The 17,590-nt window shown below is 43.3% G+C and overlaps 1 protein-coding gene across 1 annotated transcript; it reads right to left on the minus strand.

Moving 5' to 3' along the window:
- Positions 1 to 2,841: 2,841 nt before the first annotated feature.
- Positions 2,842 to 17,584, minus strand: znf16l (zinc finger protein 16 like). The gene is given in 4 exon segments (XM_069159048.1): positions 2,842 to 10,211; positions 11,730 to 11,942; positions 16,835 to 17,245; positions 17,248 to 17,584. Coding segments are annotated over 4 exon segments (1,668 nt in total). The 3' UTR covers positions 2,842 to 9,504.
- Positions 17,585 to 17,590: the final 6 nt, after the last annotated feature.

Raw genomic sequence — 17,590 nt, forward strand, 5'->3', positions numbered from 1 at the left:
GTACCCGGCTTCAGGACCGTTCGGGCGGACAGAGACGTTGTTCAGAGCGGCAAGAAGAAAGGTGGAGGGATTGCAGTCTATGTGAACGAGAGGTGGTGCAATCCCGACCACGTGTGTGTGTGTGAAGGAACGTTTCTGTAGCCCGGACATTGAACTGCTAGCCGTGGGGATGCGCCCTTATTATTTGCCGAGGGAGTTCACGTCCGCCATTGTTATTGCTGTGTACGTTCCTCCATCAGCTGACGCAGAGGCAGCAGTGGACACCATCTACTCCACTGTGGCTAAACTGCAGACTAAGCATCCCGGTGCATTTTTGGCAGTTACTGGAGACTTTAACCACACCAGTCTGGATAAAGTACTGCCAACTTTTCACCAGTATGTTAACTGCCCCACACCGAACAATAAAACTCTGGACCTACTGTATGCTAATGCCATGGATGCATACAGTACTATTGCCCTTCCCCCCCTTGGTAGATCAGACCACAACCTGGTCCTGCTGACTCCCAAGTATGTTCCCCTGGTGCAGAGGCAGCCTGTGACCACCAGGACTGTGAGGAGGTGGACACAGGAGGCTAAAGAAGCCCTGCAGGACTGCTTTGAGTCCACGGACTGGGATGTGCTGTGTGGACCACATGGGGAGGACATCAACAGCATGACGGACTGTATCACAGAATACATTAAATTCTGTGAACACACCACCGTACCATCCCGGACTGTACGCTGCTTCCCCAACAACAAGCCGTGGATCACCAGTGACCTGAAAGTTCTTCTTAATAAGAAGAAAGCAGCCTTCAGGTCTGGGGACAGGGAGGAGCTCAGGAGAGTGCAGCGCCACCTGAAGGAGAAGCTCAGGGAGTGCAAGGACTCCTACAGGAGGAAGCTGGAGGCCAAACTCCAACAGAACAACGTGAGGGAGGTGTGGACCGGTATGAAGGAGATTACTGGGTTCAAGGGGAGAGAGAGACAACCAAGGGGCTCCCTGGAGAGGTCAAATGAACTAAACTGTTTCTTCAACAGGTTTAGTTCACCACCCTCATCTGTCTCCTCCACACCTCCCAAACACCTCTGCCGCCTCCCCCCCTCCCCCCTCTGCGCCCCCTGGTGAACTGCATAGAGCCCTCAATCTCAAAGGGCTCTTCCTCCATCGACACCTCGACCCCCCCCCCCCCCACACACACACACACACCCCCTCTCTGTGACGACTGGCCAGGTTAGGAGACAGCTGGGGAGAATCCACCAGCGCAAGGCTGCAGGACCTGACAGCATCAGCCCCGGGGTCCTGAAGACCTGCGCCATCCAGCTGGCTGAGGTCCTACAACACCTCTTCAACCTGAGCCTGAAGCAGGAGGAGGTCCCGGTGCTGTGGAAGACGTCCTGCCTGGTTCCAGTCCCCAAGAAGACGACTCCATCTGGCCTCAACGACTACCGACCGGTTGCCCTCACATCTCATGTGATGAAGGTGCTGGAGAGGCTGGTCTTGGCCCACCTCAGGCCGCTGGTGAAATCTTCTCTGGACCCTCTGCAATTTGCGTACCAGCCTCGTGTGGGAGTGGACGATGCCATCATCTACCTGCTGCAACGAGCTCAATCTCACCTGGATGGAACCGGTGACTCTGTGAGAATCACTTTCTTTGATTTCTCCAGTGCATTCAACACCATCCAACCACTGCTGCTGAGTGAGAAGCTGCGGGTGGTGGGGGTGGATGCGTCCACCGTCTCCTGGATCACTGACTACCTGACAGGCAGACCACAGTTTGTCCGTCTGGGCAGTGTGCTGTCTGATACGGTGGTCAGTGGTACTGGAGCTCCACAGGGAACTGTTCTGTCTCCCTTCCTGTTCACCTTATACACAACTGACTTCCAGTACAACTCAGAGTCCTGCCATCTGCAGAAGTTCTCTGATGACTCTGCAGTGGTCGGGTGTATAAGGGATGGACGGGAGGATGAGTACAGGGCAGTAGTGGAGGACTTTGTGGAGTGGGCGGGAAGGAATCACCTGCTCCTGAACGTAGTCAAGACCAGAGAGATGGTGGTCGACTTCAGGAGGAAGACGACGGCTCCACAACCGCTGAGAGTTCTGGGAGAGGTGGTGGACATGGTTGAGGAGTACAAGTACCTGGGTGTCTCCATCGACAACAGACTGAACTGGAAGACCAACATCAATGCTGTCTACAAGAAGGTGATGAGTCGACTCTTTTTCTTGAGGAAACTTCGATCCTTCAGTGTGTGCAGCGAGATGTTGGAGATGTTCTACCAGTCTGTTGTGACCAGTGCATTGTACTTCGCTGGGGTCTGCTGGGGGAGCAGCATTGGAGCCGGTGACACCAACAGACTTAACAAACTGGTTAAGAAGGCCGGCTCCATCATCGGCTACAAACTGGACAGCCTGGAAAAGGTGGTGGAGAGGAGGACGCTGAACAAACTATTATCCATATTGGATAATCCTGACCACCCTCTCCACCACCTGCTGCAGGGACAGCGGAGCACTTTCTCTAAAAGACTCCTCCAGCTCCGCTGTCACAAGGACAGATACAGGAGATCATTCCTGCCCACTGCAATAAGACTGTACAATAACTCACCTCTGGCAAAATCCATCACAGTACAATAACACTGTTGACTGTGTTTCTTGGTTTGTTTGTATATAATATATATAGATATATAATGTACTGTATATACTGTGCATTTTATATTTTATATTTTTTACTGCTATTTACTGCTTTTCTATTATTCTATTCTATTCTATTATTTTATTCTATTATTTCTATTATTATCTTATTGCTTCTGTATGCTGCTGTAGCGAAAAGAATTTCCCCTCGGGGATTAATAAAGTAAATACCTACCTACCTACCTACCTATCCCAGTTAAGGAGCACATGAAATTTGAACCCAAATCATGTACATTTTTCACGGAAAATGTCCAAATTCATGATGTTTATAACCCCAACTGTTTTCGGCAACCATTGGCTTTCATTTATTTCTGTATGGTATTAGCAGATTTTAAAATGTTGGGTGTTTTTCATTTTTTTTGGTATGGTACAAATACACAAAAAATCAAGTAAAGGAGCAAATACCACACATGCCTGGTTAAAATCTGGGGAATATCAAAGTTACATGCACATATATGGCAGGACCAAAGGTTTCCCAAAAGGACATTGCCCAGAGCATCACACTGCCTCCTCCAGCTTGCCTTTTTCATAGTGCCTCCTACTGCCACCTTTTCCTTTGGTAAATGACACACATTCACCTATGGCATTCCACATGATGTGAAAGAAAATGTGACTCATCAGACCAGGCCACTTTCTAGCATTGCTCCATGGTCCAGTTTTGATGATCACATGTCCATTAAACCCTCTTTGGTCAGTGGACAGGGGTCATCATGTGTGGTCTGACCGGTGCTAAGCAGCCCTGTACACAGTTCGCTGCAATGCACTGTGTTCTGCTGTCATAGCCAACATTGTTTATGCTTCAATCATCTGTGAGCCTTGGGCATCCCTGATGTTCTCACCAGTTCGCCGGTTGTCATTCTTTGCGTAACTTTTGGTACATTTTAACCACTGCATACCAGGAACATCACACTAGACCTGCGTTTTGAAGGTGCTCATAGGTCTAGTCATCAACAGCATCACAAAATGGCCCTTGTCAAACTCCCTCAGATCCTTACACTTGCTTATTTTTTCTGCTTCCAATACGTTGACTTTAAAAACGGACCTTTAAATTGCTGTTTCATATAATCTACCCCTTGACAGGTGTCATCCGTACCACAGCCAATCCTATCCACCTCACCTGTCATTGGTTTTAATGTTGTGGCTGATTGATTTCCCTCTGTATCATGGTTTCAGACTGGTTAACTGTGATGTAAAGTCCATGTTTATTGTAAATGGTCTCAAATGTGCAAAACTTGCGATATGGCCCTTTAAATAAAAGTCCCTAATAAGTCACTATTCCTGATGCAGAATATTTGGTTTTATGTTTTGTTTTTGTTTTTGGTGATATATAATTATATTTAAATTATATTTTTGTTTCAGCACAGTTGCATTTGTTAGGTACAGAACTATAATGTGTCTTACAGAACAGAAACAGAACATCCGTAACCTTTCAATCTGAAAAGTTAACTTGGAACTGTAGCAGACAAATATATTTGAGTAAAATGTACAATTTTCCAACTGAAATGTATACAGTAAGTAATCAGTGGCATAAAATGGAAATACCCTGATACAGTGCAAATATTGTACTCCACCCTGCATCCTTTCACTAGCACTTGAGTATATGTTCTTTGTTAGATTTCACTGCTGTCATTTGTTAGAAAACACACTTGTTCACTATATTAAGGCAGCTGTTTATTAGAAAGCAGATTGTCAATGGTTGGTGTTTCGCTTCCGCAGGTTTGGACGGTTGTTTTTTTTTAAATTTTTGTCATAAGTTCATTCTTCTAATTCTTTTCAAAAGAAAAGCTTGAGATGGCAGGGCTATTTTTGTGGTGAAATCAGATCAATGAGTAAAACACATCTGACACTTTCCTTCAATTTGTTTCTGACATCTTGAAATTTTTGTCATCGTACAAACATATGAACTAACCAATATCTATTGTGTAACATTAGATTAGATTATATGACATTCTGTTTTACACATGGCACCAAGCAGTATAATGAGGAAACAGTGGTATGGCCCAAGAGATTCATTTTGTTGCAGTTGCACAAACGGCCCACATGTGGGTGGTAGTGTCCCACCAATCTGTTAACAGGCCCATTTCCCACAGTGAGGTTGTAAGAGGGATCCTTGAAGCTCAGCAAGATGAAAGTTCAATTAATGCAGACCCTTTGATGTAATCGAAACTATCCTTGTTAAAAAATTCACTAATCAAAGTCTATTATTTATGACAAAAATACTCAAATTAATGTATTGCCTTTGTATAGGAATTCCTAATGAGCTTGAACTGTGTCAATTTGAACTGTTAAATCAATAGTACCATTTTTGATTCATTTGCGAGCATGTTATCACATCCCAATCTCCTCTTTCAATCATTTTCCATTCTTACCAAGCATCTAGTGTTTTTGATGTTTTTACTACTTTACTAGTAGCCATTAAGTGTGAATAACCTGCCTTTGAAAAAAGGTTCAGTTATTTATTTTAGTTGCTGTAACACTGCAGGAACTGGAACCTTTTTAAAGTACTCAGTTCCTTGACTTGCATTTCGATCAGGGCTCTACACTGTTGTGAAAACAATGTAAAATCAAAAGGCTAAAGGGACCTGCTAGTAGTTTATGGGAAGTTCCTAGACACGCAGTCAAAAGTTCTGGGAGTTTTCAGTGGAAATATTACTTTTGTCTTGTCCTCCTCTATATTTAAACGCTGAGGTTGCAGACTGCAACCAAATGAAACCCCCCTCACCTTACCCTCCCTTTCTAAGTGTGTAAGAGAACCTACGGTGGCTTTTAAACTTGAGAAAAACTCCAAAGGCCCTCTCTAGAGCCAGTGTTTAATTTGTCTCTTATGGGCTGCTGTAGAAACATGGCAGCGCAACTTGGAGGAGGACCTGCTGCCTTTGTAAATATGAAGGGCTCATTCTCAGGTAATGAAAACCCAACCATTCTTAGTTTAATATAATTATACACTGATGACAACATGACCCCACCCAGTCTCCCTGAAAGAATAGTCTAATAAATTGTGCATTTCAGTTTTTATTTTTATGTTGCTTTTTCCCTCTCCCCTAATTCATTTTGAAGATGTTGCAGGTACAAAAAAAAAAAATCTAAACCGTCAAAATATTGCTCTGGAAACAATGTTATGCCAGTTACAATCTGTTCAAGTTTATTTTCAAACTTGGAATATGCTGTGGTATGCTTCAGAAAATGGTTGAAAGTAGAGTTGCATCAATTAGTTAAACAAAAGAAAATGAATCACCATCTATTATAATGAGGAATTTCGAGAATCTTTTAAATAAAAAAAAAAAAAAGTATTGATCACCTTAAACTGAATATTTCCTGATGCCCTTTAGTAATAAAAAGGAGGCAAGGGTCCTTTCGGGTTTTATGCAAGGACCCACCTGCTCTCATGATAACTCTGACTTTCCCTTAACACACGGTAACTTCTTGCATGCTCCATGAGTATTCTGATGTACTTTATATTTTTTATAATTTGATGAAACAATCTCACCTCAACATAGCTAACTTGTTCCGGAGCTTTCAGTCGTCCACTGAAGTCTTCATCAGTGGATGGAGCTGTAATATCTTTGCGGTTTTCAAATCTTCATAGCACAAGAATAAAAACTGCCTGGATCAACTTTTTGATTTGTAAGAATAAAATCCAATCTGGTGGTAGGAGGCAACAGTGAGTCGTCAAAGCATCCAAGCCTGTCAGTTTGGTATTGCGCTGAAATCTGTGACCCGTGATATTTTGTGACTTACAGTGTTAGTTTGGGTGGTTAGGTTTAGGTCTGAGAAGTAAGGGTACGATTTTCAAGGTAGGTCACAGAATCTGGTGGTTCACAGATTTCAGTCTGGCACTTTTGAGTTTCAGCAGTTTGGAATAATTTATTCTTACCCTGCTTTGGGATTTTGACTTTTAGGGCTTATGATTGTGTGCAAGTTAGATTGTGTGCACCCAGTAGTACATAGACAAATAAATGGTTTTAGCCTATAATTTATTCTGTAGCTGGTTTATTTCCATTTTTTTGCAAGATCATACCAGTAGGAAAACAACCACAGCAATGTCAAAGCCATCGGGAGTGTTTTTCAGGATAGTTTGTGCAATCATTAGCTGCACTAAAGGTCCACTTTGAAAATGTCTAAAACAAGGTCAGGTGTGCCTGGTTTGTTTGCTACACAAAATTGTGTCGGTTCATGTTCAGCGCTGGACTAGCTGGACTGCACTCTCTCACGCCCATCCATCATAGGCACACTGTGACTGTTGCAGGATTAAAGAGACAGAAAACTTAGATTTTTTTTTCCTTGTATACCCGATGGCAAGTAAATCCCTGACTTTATACAATTAAGAGATCTCCAGCCATCATTTGCATTGTGATGTTTACACACCGGTGTAGAAGGAACTACGAGCCATTGCTGCGTTTACTGTTACATTCATGATAACAAGAGTTTAGAATGCACTACTGCATGGACTCTACACAGAGGGTCACCATCTCATCTTGTGGCACAAAGTGGTATTACGAGAAAGGACCGTCCCTGCCACACAATACATAGATGTCTTTCCCATGATTTCAGTGCTGTTATTTTTTCACATTCTGCGGATAATTTAAGTGAATTTTTAAATGTTTTAACAAAATATCTTACAACCCCGTTTCCAAAAAAAAGTTGGGACGCCGTGTAAAATGTAAATAAAAACAGAATGCAATGATTTTTTTTTAAAACACGTAAAGCCATATTTAATTGAAATTAGACCAAAGACAATGTGTAACATTTTTAAATGGAGAAATTTGATAGTTTAGTGAAAAATATGTGCTCATTTTGAATTTGATGCCAGACACACGTCTCAAAAAAGTTGGGACAGGGTCAACAAAAGATTGGAAAAGTTGTGTGAAGCTAAATTAACCTACTGATACATCTTACACCTAATTAGGTTAGTCGGCAACAGATCAGTAACATTATTGGGTATAAAAAGAGCACACCAGAGACCAACAGTCTGCAGCAGTGCAGATGGGGAGAGGTTCATCACTGTGAAAAGATTGCGTGGGAAAATGGTGCAATCAACAATCAAAGAATAATGTTCCTCAACGCATATTTGCAAAGAATTCGTGGGTTTCATCATCTACGGTGCAAGTCGAAAAGATTCAGAGAATCTGGAGAAATCTCAGTACACAAGGGAAAAGACCAAAAAAAAGCAACACTGGATGGCCGTGATCTTCGGGACCCTCACTGCATTAAAAACAGACACAATTCTTTCGTGGAAATCGTTGTCTGGGCTAAGAAACACTTCTGAAGACCATCGTCGGTGAACACAGTTCATCGCTGCATCTACAAACGCAGGTTAAAACTCCACCACGCAACAAAGAAACCAGATATAAACATGATGCGGGAAACACCGCCGCCTTCTCTGGGCCAGAGCTCATTTAAGATGGACTGAGGCGAAGTGGGAAAAAATGTCCTGTGGTCTGATGAATCAAAATTTGAGATTCTTTTTGGAAAGCCGCTTCCTCCGGGCTAAAGAGGAGAGGGAACACCCAGCTTGTTATCGGCGCTCAGTTCCAGCATCTGTGACGGCACAGGGATGCATTAGTGAACATGGTTAGCTTGCACATCTGGGAAGGAACCATGAACGCTGAACAATATATTCAGGTTTTGGAGCAACATCCGCTGCCATGCAGACAGCGTTTCTTTCAGGGGAGGCCGTGCGTATTTCAGCAAAACAATGGCAAACTGCATTCTGCATATATTCTAACTGCACAGCCTCTGTCACAACTTTTTTTGAGACATGTTGCGGGCATCAAATTCAAAATAAGCGCATACGTTTCATAAAACAATAGGATTTCTCAGTTTCAACATTTGATATGTTGTCTTTAGTCTAGATGCAATAAAATATGGGTTTATATGATTTGCAAATCATTGCATTCTAATTTTATTTACATTCTACACAGCGTCCCAACAGTCCCAACCTTTTTGGAAAAGGGGTTTGTAGATATCGTTTCTGTTAGCAAAGCGTGGACAAGGGATCCTAAAGGTACACTGAATATCTACAATACTACCTAAATAAGGCTGTGTGATACAGTTGAAAGCTCCAGAACAAGTGAGTTTTGTGGTCCCTGAGTTAACACTGTTCAAGGTCAAGAATGAACTTTGAAGCTCAATAGGCGCTTTCAAACCAGAGAAACTTTTTAATAGTTCTACAAACTGTTGGGAGATGTACGTCCTTTTTTTGTGTGTGTTTCCACACCACAGGAATTAGTTCTTTAAACTCCACTATTGGGGACTTTTTGTTTAGCTTCTAGTGTAGAGTAGGTCCTCTCCCAGCACAAAAAAAAAAAAAAAAAAAGTGACCTAAGTGTACAGTGATTGGTTCACTGCTTTACCTTGTCGTCAGACAGCCCAGCCCAGACACTGAAGTCGTTGTATCGCACTCTTCGAAAGTCACCAGACTCCCTTAACAGAAACGAACTTTACCCGAGAGGTGAAAATGACTGTTTTTGTCAAAGGAGTTCGCATACTTCTATGTTACAAAGGCCTGTCTGAAAGCAAGGTAAAGCGGTGAAAATAGTCAAAATAGAGCGTACACTTCAAAGTCATTCCAACATTCCTATCGGCGATGTGAATGCAATCAGAAAAAAAAAAAAAAGCCTTTACGGGAATGTAGTTCTTAGGGGAGTTCCCCCCAGTCGGGTAGTTCCTCTCACAAAGCGGCCCAGAACTGTTCGGGTCTCAAAAGTGTTTCTTGACAAAGCAGGAATGCCGGGCGGCCTCCCGCAGTGTAAATCAGACAGCCACAGAATGACAATGCGCACGTCGGTACCATGTCCCCGTCTTTGACGTGCACTTTGGATTTCCCGGTGTCGGCTGGTTTACTGTGCTGGGGTGCAGCGGTGGCTCTTGTATGTACCTAGATGGCGGAAGCTGCGTCCGCACTGCTGGCAGCAGTAAGGCGTGGCCCCGCTGTGGATCCTCTGGTGAGTGTAAAGGTTTCCCAGCTCCTTAAAGCGCCTGCCGCACTGGGGACAGGCGTACGGGCTCTCGCCGGTGTGCACCCGTTGGTGTCTCTTGAGTCCAGACAGCACCGAGAAGCCCTTCCCACACTGGGGGCAGGGGAAGGGGCTCTGGGCGCCACTATGGACCAGCCTGTGGCTTTTTAAGCGGGCCGCGTGGCGGAACCTCTCCCCGCACTCCGGACACATGAAGGGCTTTTCTCCGGTGTGAATGCGCTGGTGCTGCCGCAGGTTGCCGATGTAGTTGAAATGGCGCCCGCAGTCCCCGCACTCGTATCCGCCTTCGATTTTAATCTCTTTTTTTACAGGCGCCCCCGCTCGACCAATGCCGACGCCGGGACCCAGTCCCCCGCTGCTCTCGTTCTGCCCCACTCCGGGTCTCCCGCAATCACCGCTGCCATCTTCTATTGTGGCTGAAGTGGAGGAGTTGGACTGGAGGGCCTGGAGAGCGTGGGCGCCAGCAGAGTCCGAGTGAATCAGTTTGACGTGTTCCTCCAGGAACAAAGAGTCGGGGCAGAAGGTTCCACACAGTGAGCAGATGTAGGTGTGGCTGGGGAACTGCTGGCCTGGAAACACAAATGATAATTAACAACAGTTGGAAGGGTTGGTTAATCAGATCAGTGGTTTTCACTGAATAAAAACAGTTGGAAGGGTTGGTTAATCAGATCAGTGGTTTTCACTGAATAAAGGTGATATTTTCCTGGACCCGGGAAATAGTTTTTACTAAGGTCAAAGTGGTCTCTGGTGTCAGATGTGAATCATTGTTGGTCTTTAGAATGGACCAGACCTTAAGATGTTCAGTGGTTTTCTGGGACTCCTTATGACTTGAAGGTTCTCTTTTGAAGTTCTGACAATTTAGCCATCAAAGGTAGGCCTACCGTGAAACTTCGATTTAGCAGTATCACTTCTGGGGCCTCATTCTTAAAATACAAAGATTACTTTCATGCGATTACTCTGCGTTATTGCGATATTCCGCTGAGTGATAGATGTGAGCGTCTCTAATGAGCTCGACCATAAACATCATGTAGAATTTTAATGATCTTGCGGTCATTCAGCTTGAAGAATTTCTCCTACAACAACGTAGGAGACATATGTTCTTATGCCTCGTAAAAGTCCTCCTCTCTGCTACTAACAGTTTTTCGCCCGAGGAGCCCTCTTAAGGGCTCAGATGTTTTGTGAATTACTTTTATCTTTACAAAGATCTACTTGGAAATTCTTAGAAAACGTCACAATTTTAAGAATTGTCGTCAACTTTCGTCACTAGGAGTAACTTTTAGTCCTAGGAATTTTTGTGAATACGCCCTCTGGTCTTTGGTAGTGATTAATGCTAAATTAACAGGACTGTCCATCCTTTTTCTGCCGCACTTCCTTCTGTCTGTCCTCCCCAGCCTAAAGAAACAAGGCCAAGTCCCAAGAAGAAACCCCTTGCCAACCGATTCAAGGAATGGATGGTAAGAATCCTGCTTTAAGTACAGACCAGGGGCCTCAGTTATAAAAAAAAACACTAGCCTCACAGGTATCAGTAGATGCTTGTTAGGCAGTGGTGCACAGAGAAGCATCTTGTCACCGCTCAGCTACTTGTGCAAATCTTTAAATTTTCCATTTCGGTAGACCAGCGGCACAAGTTTCAAAAAGAATTGATTGGTCAGAAGGCAGGTACTTTCTTACATTTTAATCCAATATCTCCAACACGACCTGCCGCGGACCAGGTTAAATTTGCAGCATAAATTACCGTGGTGATCCAGCCAGCTTAAAAGATAGTCGTGACACTGACAACCCTGGTTTTAGTCTCAGCATACCTCGCTAACCCGCTAATCTCGCTTCGTAGTGCACCCCCCCCCCCGTGCGCAGTAATCATGTCGTTTGATATGCCACGCTTGTCAGGTCGATGGATTGACCTTCTGCGTGCGTTAAAGAAGTCGGAGACATTTCACTTCAAGAAAAGCGCCGCGTTTCTATTTTTGTTGAGGCTACACACTCAAATGAGGACGGGCATTGTCACTGATCTTAAACCAATATTAATAGGGTACAGTACTCAAAAACGCATTGAGACGTTTATACATTAACGTAACTAATGCCCACACCTGCCTCTGGCCTGTTTGCACTGCCCTCCAGAGAACTCCCTCCTTCCCCCGGAGAGCTCTGAGGCTCCATGGAGTACTCAGGGGGCTGGACATGCGAGACCGGAGCCTGGACCTGCTCCAGGGCCCCCCCCTCTATCCCGGAGGACTCGTCTTCATTCTCTTCATCTTCTGTTTCACCAGCCCGGGTGTTCTCACACGCGGGCTCCTTCAGGGCTGGGGAAAAAGTAAGAGGAGCACACGATCACATAAAGTTACACAAGCCAGAGGTCGTCAAAACAGCAAAATGGACACAGCCGATCGAATCAATACGAGAGCCTTATACACGAGTTCTTTTTCTAGAGCGTTGTTTTAAAAGACACAAAGTTGGCTGCAAACCATCTGAAGCTAAACCACTTTTTAAAACACAAGACTGGAACCCGCTTTAAAGTAAGTGACAAGTGTTACTCCCTGTATGAAAAAAAAAAAAAAATCAAACACAGCTATATTAACCCTATGAACCCGAGGCTATTTTAAGGGTTTTACTTTCTTTCACTTTTAAGCTTAAACCTCGGTCATTATAAGGGCTAGCCATTCATGCTATATCTTTTCTTTAGAAAAGTCTAGGCTATCCAAATCTTTCGTCATTTGATTTGATAATAATTTGAGATTATTTTATATAAAGACAGCCAGATGTCTATATTCTAAGACAGCCAGATAGTTGTCATTTGTTCACACGCATGGTCTAAAGCAGACCGTGGCATTGTATGGCCCGGGCCACATCCGGCCCTTTGGCTGTCCCTGACCGGCCCGCGTGAGGTCAATGGTGAATTAGGAATCACACGTAAGTAAGTGTACATCATGCATGTGTAACCCAGGTAATATTCAGTACCCCAATTTACAGATGTTCCCTAAACGTCTCACCATGCGAGATGGTGGTCTGAACGTCTTGGCGGTTGCTCGTAGCAGAGCCCTTAGCCACCCGTCCCACTCTGAATCACGCACTCACCTACCAGAGACCCTGCAGCTGAGACAGGTGGATGAGGCAGACAAGGTTTGGAGCAAAGTACGACATTTTGAGATTCCCAAGAGATATCGAGTGCTTGTTAACCAAGTTGTGTCTGAGAATTGTGAGTAATTTACATTGAGGAACATAACAAAGTAAAAACCAGTCAGGATAACAACGTTTTGTATGATGTGAATTAATTATTGTCATTGTTAGGAGCTGCTTCATGAAGCCATGAAGCTAATGGAAGCACAACGTTACCGCTGCTGACCTTGCGCGAGGGAAGCACATAACTGTGTGTGTGTGTGTGTGTGTGTGTGTGTGTGTGTGTGTGTGTGTGTGTGTGCACGCGTTGAATTTTTTTTTTTTATGTTACTGTACATGTTGTAAAAGTATGTTGATTGCCAAGTGTATTGTTTGAAATTGAGGCAAAATGAGACCTGTCAGTGGGCGGTAGGAACAAAATCCGAGGAACTTAAAGGATCCAATTTTATTTGCACTTTGTTTTCTGAGATCTGAGTTTTTTGGGATTCAAACAAACAACCGAAAATACCCAACCCTTCTCTCACTGAACAAAAACAAATAACTGAAAAACAGCAAATGAGGTAATTACACTACAAACAAAATATCAATAGCACTTATTACATTTTTGTATAAAGTTAATTTAATGCTGGTCTTTGAAATACTGCAAAAAATATGCTCATTTTCAAAATCTTTTTTGTGAATGTTGATTGAATAGTGATATAATGTTGACGTTTTTAAAATGCTTGCACCACATTTTAATAGCCTAATTGCAACATCTACTACTACCAGTAGCAGCTAATAAAAACCATACAATTTACTGCTTTTTATAAAGAGATCAAATTAATATTGAGCAGAATTGAGTTCAGCCCATTGGTCCGGCCCTCCACAACAGTCCCAGCTTCTCATGAGGCCCCTTGGGAAAATTAATGGCCCACCCCTGGTCTAAAGTCATCCTAAATTTGTTCACAGAGTGCAAACAACTTCAGGATGACTTTAGAAACAAAGAAAATATTGATGAATCCCAGATTTGTGCATGAAATGTATACTGTTAGTGAATGAGGCCCAACATTTTTTTCCCGCGAGGGATGCTTCATATCCAGGTCAATTTTCAAATGTATGAGTAAAGCATATAGATAAAAGAAACAGTTGCGCTTATTGCACTGAAACCTTGCGCTGATAATGAGAGCACGACGACCGTAGAAGTAAATAAGTAGAATTCCACCGCGGCAGCGAAGGTGATCAGATTTTCAAGATTATTACTCACTGCAGTGAAATCAGCTTCATCACTGTCACACAGTGACAAGTAAACACAACTTCTGTAAAGTTAAAAAAAAAAAAAAAATATTGAACTTTACCGCATCAGTAATTCAATAAACACTGTTGAACACAAACAATCTTTCATTCCTCCGACAGGAAGGTAGAAAAACAAACTAAAACCTGATTTTCATCAAAAGAGTCATCCTCAGAGCTGAACAGATAACACTGGTCCCATGTGCACAGCCAGCTGGGAGACAAGACAGCTAATTGAATAGCTCTGCCTCCCTCTGCCTCCCTCTGCCTCTCGGATTCTTAGTTTCAGGTGAATTTACTTTTAAAAAAAAAAATAAAATAAAAATAACACTCTTGATTCAGCTGTTTTATGAAATTACAGACCGATATTCAACCTGGCACGGTATTTTTCAAATCCTTGAAAAAGACGTTGCAAATCAATCATGCGACCATTTACAGAGGAATGTTTGAAAATTTTCAGTCAGGACTTGGAGTGCAACATAGCACAGAAACAGCACTGGTGAAAGTCATTGATCTTATTAAAGAGATTGGAGCATGTTATTAGGATCAAAGGAACTGAATTAGATGGGTTCAAATCATATCCATCAGATAGATTTCAATTTGTTCATGTCAATAATGACTCTTCCAGGCACACAAATGTTAGTTATGGAGTTCCACAAGGTTCCGTGCTAGGACCAGTACTTTTCACACTATCCATGCTTCCCTTTGGAGATTTCATCAGGAATCACTGCATTAACTTCCAATGTTATGCAGATGACACGTAGCTATATCTTTCTATGAAACCAGATGAGACAAATCAGTTCGTAAAACTTCAAGAATGTCTAAAAGACATAAAGGACTTGGACGACCTAAGGTTTTTTTTACTTCACTTTTTACATTTAATTCAGACAAAACTGAAGTTATTGTATTTGGTCCTAAATACCTGAGAAGTTCTTTCTCCAATCACTTAGTTACTCTGGAGGCTTCCAGCACCGCTGTGAGGAACCTTGCATTCATCTTTGATGAGGATTTGTCCTTTAACTCACTCATAAAGAAAGTATTATGGACTGCTTTCTTTCATTTAAGTAATATTAATAGAATCAGGAAAATCCTGCCTCAGCATGACATTAAATAATGCATTTACTACTTCCAGGCTAGATTATTGTAATTCCTTGTTGTCAGGATGTACAGATTACTCATTAAAAACCTTGCAGTTGATCCAGCAAGAGTACCGACAGGATTTAGCAAGAGATCATATTTCTCCTGTTTTAGCGTCTCTTTATTGGCTTCCTGTGAAATCAAGATTACAAATTAAAATTCTCCTGCTGACAAAGCTACGAAGCTCTTCATGACCAGGCTCCATCCCGGTCTGCTTGTGGTTCCTATTGTTTCCAAAAAGTAGAATGGGGGACCGGAGCCTTTAGCTTTCAGGCCCCTTCTCCTTTGGAACCAACTACCTGCTTCGGTTTGGGAGGCAGACATCCAAAATTAGGTTTAAAACCTTCCTTTTTGATAAAGCTGATGCTTTCGTTAAAACCTGAAGTTTTGCTGTTCCAGGCCCTCGGCTGCTCGGGACCTTCCATGATGCACTGAGCTCTCCTCCTCTCTCTCTCTCTCTTTCACTCTCTATGCACTTTATACGGCACCGCTACATCTCATTCACTTCATGCTTTCTCTCTTCTGTAGTTTTTTTGTTTATCGTTTATTGCCTCACCATCCATTTCCCCTCTCTCGCGCAACTCTGCGCTTTCTTTTGCAGACACCTCCGGCCCTGGAGCTGCATATCTCTGGTCTGCGATTACTGGCCCCGACAACAGGTCGTTGCCTTGGATGCTGTTCTTCTCTCTCTCTGCTGATTTTGAGGATCACAGGTCAAAGGTCAAGTCCATGCGACTTCACATCTGTCCAATCTGCCCATTCCACTCTTGTGAATGCAATATCTCAGGAATGTCTTCAAACATGTTTGTGGCCGTAACAGAATAATTTATATGTTAAATATGACAGTAATTTTACATAAATATTAGGATAAAAATGATTATTATTCCTTTCTGTCTATTATTCTTTTACATCCATTTTTCAGCATCATAACTGAGGAGCAGAAGGGCAGATTGTGACCATATTTAATATGAATGACATACTGAACTAGCGACATTACCTCGGGGTGTCCATCTAGTGATTGTTCAGATCTTCTGTGCTGTCAGGATTGACGTTGTTTGCGAAACATCCACGTTTTAGAATTTCGTGATTTTTGCAAGTATGCACGTTTAATTACAACTTAAGTGGTCAGCAGAGAAATAAAACGGCTCGGCAGTGATTCAAGTTCTAGCAGAATGTCATTTGTAGCATCTTAAAACAAAATTAAGGATAGCATTTGGGAGTTACTAGTATTACATAAAAAAAAAAAAAATACTTACAAAACTAAAGATGTCTGCCAACTTCAGGTAAGTCAATGGAATCATTTGAATGTAAAATAAAATAGGCAGGATACTGCAGTGCGACCTACACCGCAACTACAGAAGTTTAAACGACACTGAAGGAGAACCTGGAGGCATATTTTGGACATCCCTCAATATCTGTATTCAAATAGTTTAAAAAAAATAAATAAATAAAGCATTCGTGAAAAGATTTTTTTTTTTTTTTTTGCATATAGAGGTTTGAGCTTTTTATATTTGTATCCAAATAATTGGCTTAATAGTATATTACTTGAACTTTTCCATGACTAAATCCTTTTTGCCACACACACACACACACACACACACACACACACACACACACACACACATAGGGGTGTCTCAAGACAGATACACACACATATGATTGTTTTTTTTACCTTTCAGGTTAGAAGAATATTCCATTGGTGCCATCCACTCGTAGTCATACATCCGTTTACTGCCGGAGGGGAGCATACCGAAAATGTCATCTGTGGTGGCCTCGGAGTCTCCGTGCACGGGCCCGGTACCGGTCATCCCGCTGCTGGGCCAAAGGTTAAGGGAATGCGGGTCCGGCTCTTGGCGAGTCTCCCTGTCCCCGCCGGCTTGGCTGCCCTGGTCTCCGTCGTTGTCCGCACAACCTCTGGAGTTCTTGTCTTTCATTAGATAGTCACAAATAGCATCTATGTTCTCCTTTTTCACGCCCGGTACGACAGCTTTGGATCTCCTAGGGTCTGCGTGGTTGTGTTTGGTCGCGGAACTTAAGTCGTGTTTCTTGAACCCTGCCTCGGCAGACGGCTCCCCGGTCATCACCTGGCGAAAGGGTCCCTGCCGTCCCTCTGGACCGTGTCGAGTCTCCCCTTCAGCGACTCGATTTCTTCGGTTTTCTCGCGCAGCTCCATTTTTAGGACCCTTATTCGGATGCTGACCATTTTGCGGATCTCGGACAGCGCTGTCTCCAGCACCACGGTGATGTTTCTGCCGAGGTGCTCGGTGATGTCGCTGACCGAGCAGAGGAGCTCCTCGTCGGGCTCCAGCTCCAGGTAATCGCCCTCGGCTCGACTCACAGACCCGGGAGGCTCCATGAAGGCGCCGTGGAGTTCATGAGTCAGGCTCGTTTCTGCGAAACTGAGGTTTCTTTTGCGATTCATAGATTA

The sequence above is a fragment of the Embiotoca jacksoni genome, unplaced genomic scaffold (genome assembly GCF_022577435.1).
Source record: "Embiotoca jacksoni isolate LCO1_2020_lvr unplaced genomic scaffold, fEmbJac1.0.p SCAF_24, whole genome shotgun sequence".
Classification (NCBI taxonomy): Eukaryota; Metazoa; Chordata; class Actinopteri; family Embiotocidae; genus Embiotoca; species Embiotoca jacksoni.